At 44.9% G+C, this 6,224-nt stretch overlaps 1 protein-coding gene across 3 annotated transcripts in view; it reads left to right on the forward strand.

Annotated features, from left to right (window-relative positions):
* Nucleotides 1-1,086: 1,086 nt before the first annotated feature.
* Nucleotides 1,087-6,224, forward strand: part of slc7a11 (solute carrier family 7 member 11) — a 14,486-nt gene continuing 9,348 nt past the window's right edge. The window contains exons 1-5 of one of the 3 annotated variants that reach the window (XM_030369039.1): nucleotides 1,087-1,216; nucleotides 1,969-2,335; nucleotides 3,390-3,516; nucleotides 5,107-5,222; nucleotides 5,632-5,757. In XM_030369039.1, the coding sequence (XP_030224899.1) occupies nucleotides 2,038-2,335; nucleotides 3,390-3,516; nucleotides 5,107-5,222; nucleotides 5,632-5,757 (667 nt within the window). In that variant the 5' untranslated portion in view covers nucleotides 1,087-1,216; nucleotides 1,969-2,037. Of the gene's footprint in view, nucleotides 1,217-1,496; nucleotides 1,516-1,681; nucleotides 2,336-3,389; nucleotides 3,517-5,106; nucleotides 5,223-5,631; nucleotides 5,758-6,224 lie in introns of those variants that run through there. The other 2 variants (XM_030369040.1, XM_030369038.1) reach the window with 2 other exon arrangements.

Genomic DNA, 6,224 nt, shown 5'->3' on the forward strand with positions numbered 1-6,224 from the left:
CTTGTCCACGATACAGTTTAAATTAATCCTAAATTGTTATTTCTCTGCTGACCCCTCAACTATCTGAATGTAAGTCAATAATATATATACATATTTTAAATCACCATCACAGAGTAAATATACTTTGTACCATATGTACACTGTGTGTATGGAACTTCAGGGACACCTTATAGTGAACTACAACCCCTTTTGCTGAATCTATGTCTAAACGGCTTAATTGTTTATTTTTTCCTCTCTGCTAACTGTCTATTGTTGTTAATGTTTCTTTGTGTTGTCTTTATACAGTAACAGAAAGACCAGCCAGAAAAATTCTAAACCATCCCCTTAGGCCATGGAGAAGCCTGATTCAGATTCGTCTGAGTCAGGTCCGTTTTCTTCTGAATTCTGACTGTTGCACAATTGTCATGTGTTATTATTATTCAAAAGAATGTATAGTATTCAAAAGAGCTGTCTTTAAGTGTGTTTTTATGCTTCACCGTTATAACATTGCATTTACAGTACATGTAATTCACATTTTATCAACCTTGACAACATATAGTACTCATTAACTGTTAATAAGTGTGTATTAAAGGACTCGCGTGATAGGTGCTATTGTATCGGTCTTGAATTCAATTCATGTTTCTTTCTCTTAGCATTTTAGTTATGAACTACTGCTTGGACTTTGATCATCTCTGTAATGGAATCCCCATTTTGGGGAGTTGTCTTGTCCTATTTCCTGCCCTCCAGTATTACAGGTTAGTGCTGCACCTCATAACTGTTTGTGGCTTACATTTGAGGATAATTCATCATAACGGTTTATTTTCATGTCAAACTCTTTTAATTGACTAACATATAGCATATCTGTGGTTTTACAGTTTGAAAATCTAAAATTAAATGATACAATTATGTCGGGATAAAAGGTAATGTTAGAGGAAATGCAACGTGAACAAGGCCATGTTGCTACAACTCTTATCATTGTGATTCAGCAGAAAAGTAGGTGACTCATAACAATGTCGAGACATATTGTGTGTGTGTGTGTGTGTGTGCGTGTGCCTGTGGGTGTGTGTCTTCACAGTGAATCAACGGTAAGGGTTGGTCTCGGTCTAAAGACTTATCGTGCCAAACTGGCTCATCCACTTCATGGACAAATTAGGCGTGAGTTGACAATATATCAGGAAGCAAGGTAGATCCGCTATAGAACCTAACAGGCATGTTCAGCCTTACCAGGGTCCTGCAGGTATGTGAAAGTATCTGAAGGTGTTGCGTGTTGAAACCCCCCACACAGCCGGCACCAGGGGGGGGGTTCTGGGGGGGGGGGGGGGGGGGGGGGGGGGAGTTTCTCCCAGGTCCTCCGGGCGTCGCCACTTTGAGGCTAGTTCATAGATCGGGGGGAGGAAACGTGGGGAAAGTAGTGACAAGCCTGGTGCAAAAGGTGTATGTCTGGCGGGGGGGGGGGGGGGGGTCTGGGGAGAGAGCTGACTGGATCACATACCCACTGGGGGGGAGAGAGATGACTGGATCAACTTGATTCTCAAGGTGATGCAAGGGAAACCAAGTCAGATATGTTGTGATTTTATGCAGCAATTCCAAATGACTAATTTGGAAAAGGACACTTCGGGCCAAAAGCTTTTATTGGCAAGACAGTTTGTAGAGACAAGAATGCACGTAACAAAATATGTCAGAAGGAAGAGGGGGCGTAACCTCATGTCAGTGAGGAGGAAACAACGTAGAAGTTGTACCGAGTGGGGGAGAAGGTTTTCTTTCCTGAGGAGAGCACGGTTCTCCTTTTTTTTTCTTTCAAAAGATTTGCAGGACTGAATAGGCCTTTAGCCCGGGGGGAGATGATTGGAGAGTGCACGTGTGTGTGTCGGAGGTTTGTCTGCGCTCAGTGCTGTGTGTGCTCGGAGGGGGTGTGTCTTTGTTCAGGAAAAGTGAGCGCTTAAAACTTTGAAAGCCACTCACACACACACACTATGTGGTGAGTTTCAGATGGTTCCAAAGGTGTCGTGAGATACACACCTACGCCGCGGTCCGAGAGAGAGGCTGTGGGCTTTTAAGATGAACAGGAGGTCTCAGAACGGCGCTGTCGGCAATGGAAGCAGAGCAAAGAAACACGGGGCATCCCACAACGGAGCTGGCTACTCCGAGGTCAGCCGCGGAGCCCCGGGTTCGGAGGACCCCGACGTTAAGGTGGAGCTGGGGAAGAAGGTGACGCTGCTGCGGGGCATCTCCATCATCGTGGGCACCATCATCGGAGCGGGGATCTTCGTGGCCCCGAAGGGCATTCTGAAAAACACCGGCAGTGTGGGAATGTCACTGGTGGTGTGGGTCGCATGCGGCGTGCTCTCCCTCTTTGGTGAGTCCCAGTAGATTGATCAATGACATGTTTAAGATTAAACATTTACTACTGCTTCAGGTAAGAAGGAAGTAACGCTAGGCAAGGGCAGATGAGATAAAGTACTCCGAAACAGAAGTTGGGATGAGTCTTACCCTTGTTTTGCAGTGAGAAAAGCCCATGTTACATGGGAACTCCTCCTATTGGGTGCTTTAAATACAGTACGAGTACAATCCAGTCACGTGACCGAAATGATGAGACACGCCACTTGCACACAACTGTGTTCTCCCCATTTACCTGTTCTTTTATTGTGGTTCATGGTCAGATGAAGATTAGTAGTAAGTAAAGCAAATGTTCAAGCATTAACAATTGTCCCAAGAGAAGAACAAATCTGAAATGTCAATCTGTCAATGTCTAATTCTTTAGCTGATAATCTCTAACAATTTCTAAAACATGGACTGAACGTATTATATTGTGGAAATTGAAATTTTTAACCTTCCTTCTGATTATATTTCTGATGAAAGAATCTCTTTTAAATATGAACATTTCTAGTTTGCAAAATTATCGTTAATTGAATATATTGTTTTTTATATTATTTATCAGGTTATTTTAACAGCTAATGCTCCCACCTGAAGATAAAGCTCCATCCTAAAGTTAAAGGTAGGGAAGACCAAAGTAAAGATAAGACCTCCAATCACGCTCCAAAGCCACTCCCCAGAAGCAGGTGACTCACCAGACGCGCTTCCTTAAGCAGTAGGTCTGAGAGAGTTGTGGAAGACTCGGGTCGCGCAATGAGTGCACAGGCACAGTGCTTACAGCTGAACAGGCCTGGGGAAGGAGTGAAAACACAGAAACACATTCTTTATCACAGCATTTGGTTTATAGTTTCTGGTCGGGATGTAAAGATAATTTCCACAAATGCTTCTAAAATATATGTCCAATCCTAGCTTTGACCATTTCCTTGTCAGTCACTCCCTAATCATGCCGGATGTCTGGCCGGTGTGGATAACACATGTGTACAACCACTGTGCTATTCATAGGACCATAATCAATCATTTACCTATTTGCATTGCAGGAGCGCTTTCATATGCAGAACTGGGAACCTGCATCACCAAATCAGGCGGACACTACACCTACATCCTCGAGGCCTTCGGTCCGCACCTAGCCTTCATACGGATATGGTCTGACCTTATTGCTATCAGGTAGGTGGAGAATCCCTCCGTCAATTATGGAATTCTCATAAAGAATGGAAAGATGCACTTTAGGCACACCGGGAGGGGGGGGGGGGGGGGGGGGGGGGGGGGGGGGCTGAAAGGGCCCCTGGGAAATGGGGATTGTAAGCAGCAGGAGCGCAAAGCAAACAACAGCGCCAGTATAAGCTCTCTGCTATCCCCGCCTCAGGCCCAGATCAAGATTCAATGGGAACGATGGGAAATGAACAGGAGGAATGGTACACGAGAGAGAGAGAGAGAGAGAGAGAGAGAGAGAGGCACACGCACACAGAGAGAGACACACACGCACACAGAGAGAGACACAGACGCACACACACACACACACACAGAGACACACACACACAGAGAGAGAGAGAGAGAGAGAGAGAGAGAGAGAGAGAGATAGAGAGAGAGAGGCACACGCACACAGAGAGAGACACACATACACACAGAGAGAGACACACACACACACACAGAGAGACACACACAGAGGGAGAGAGAGAGGGAGAGGGAGAGAGAGAGAGAGGGCCTCTTCCAGTTCGTGGCCTCTACCAGCTAAGGAAGCTTAATGGATATTGTGGGAAATTAAGGAGGGGGGGGGGAATGAAGATGCTGAGCAGGCGATCACAACTGTACCAGGCTGACCTTATTTACATTCCTGTAAGAACCAAGCTCTTGTTAAGAGTTGTAAAGCCCACCTCTCTTGCTCACTCACACACACACACACACGCACACACACACACACACACACACACACACACACACACACACACACACACACACACACACACACACACACACAGACACAGGCACACACACACACACACACACACACACACACACACACACTGATATTGCTGTAGGGTGAGGGGGGGCTATGATCGGGGGGGGGGGCTATGATCTGGGCGGGGCCTATGGTCTGGGAGGGGTCTATATTCGCGTCCCAGAGTTTGAATATGTTCAAGGTTGGGGTTAGGGTCAGTGGCCAAACACATTCCATCCAAATCCATGATGTTAATGCACATTTTATTTACACGGACATCATGTCCATGTGAATAGAATAGTTAATGCATGGTTTATTGATTACTAATAAATAGGCCTTAACTGACGGAGAACATGAAAAAAACAATAGTTTCTGTCTCAACATATCTAAACAGATCCGTTTTAAAATATCGACAGTCTAACTCAAATCTAGACGGTTATCTGGTGGAGTAGCCTGTTATTTTTTTAAACAGTATAGAAATACATGCTCAATGGATGTGGTTGCATTGATAATGAGTAAATAAATTTGAGTTAGTAGTAATGTGACTGCATCGAGAGTTGCCTCGTATTAGTTATTGCGTTATCAAAGATCGGAAATAAATAAAAGAATCTCTGATTTCCCACGTTCATGGCGGAGATATAGAAATAAAAATGCAATTGAGATGAGGATAAATGCACTGTAATCTAATATTTGGTTCTTAAAATGTTTATGTAACTGGTAACCAACATTACAAAAACAAAAAGATGATTCTCATAAACCTCTGTGTACGAATAGGTATGTATGAATATGCGTTGACTAAGCAGGACCTCTCTCCTCAGGCCGGCGGGGATGGCGGTGCTCTCGCTTGCCTTCGGACAGTACATCCTGGAGCCGCTGTTCATGCCCTGTCCCGTGCCTCCGATGGCCGCCAAGCTGGCCGCCGCCATCGGCCTGAGTATACATCCTGACATTCTGACTTCCTGTTTGACCAATGTACAGACCAATGTACCGTTGGTTTGTGCGACCTTTCTCCACAGACGTTTATCTTATAGTTAGTTTGTATAGCTCACAGAGAATCTGTGAGAGTTATGTTGTTTAGAGTAGTTTTATTAATTTAATTACAAATTGACTTAAAGTGAATACAGATACAAATCTTTAAGGAGTTGTTGGGGGCGTCTGGCTCTCTGTAGGCTGGAGACATCAGGGATTTTACCCCGTATCTTTCGACACCTTATTGAAAACACCATGAAAATGTAACGGTCGACATTGCGAAAGTAAAAGAAAATCGAAATCGATAAGCGCTAAGATGTGTAGATAACTACACATTATTAATATGTGACGGTCTGTGGTTCCTCTCCCTGAAGCTGCGGTCATGTACCTGAACAGTATGAGCGTCACCTGGACGGCTCGCTTCCAGATCTTTCTGACGTTCGCCAAACTCCTCGCCATCTTAGTCATAATACTACCGGGGATGTACCTGCTGTTTACAGGTGAGTCGCTCATCACATCACGTCACACTGGGTACCGTTCAACGGACAAAGGTGTCATCTAGTAAAGCTTCCCTAGCTCAGTCTGCTCCCCGTACCCGGTGATAGAAGCCTGTGATGAGGAAAGGTTGTTGTTGCAGGGTCACGGAGCATGTTATCTCTGTGAACAAGTATCTGCATGTCAATGCATAATCAGTAGGCAAGGGCCTACGGTTTATGCTACTGGAAGTGTAATGGTTTCCGTTTGTTGGCCGAATAGCATTGACCAATCACGTTTGAGCGGGCGTGGGCTGCATGCAGGTAAACAGTGGAGCAACAATCTCAGAACCCGTCGGCTGTCGTCGAACCATGATTTAGCTTTTTATTTGCTTTGTTAGGCCACTATATTGAGGAAAGCCGTTGAAGAGGTTTTAAAGTGTTCAGAGTGTATGCTGCTACTAAATCTGGTCATACAAGTTATGTCATCAATC

Source organism: Gadus morhua, chromosome 10 (genome assembly GCF_902167405.1).
Source record: "Gadus morhua chromosome 10, gadMor3.0, whole genome shotgun sequence".
NCBI classification, from domain to species: Eukaryota; Metazoa; Chordata; class Actinopteri; order Gadiformes; family Gadidae; genus Gadus; species Gadus morhua.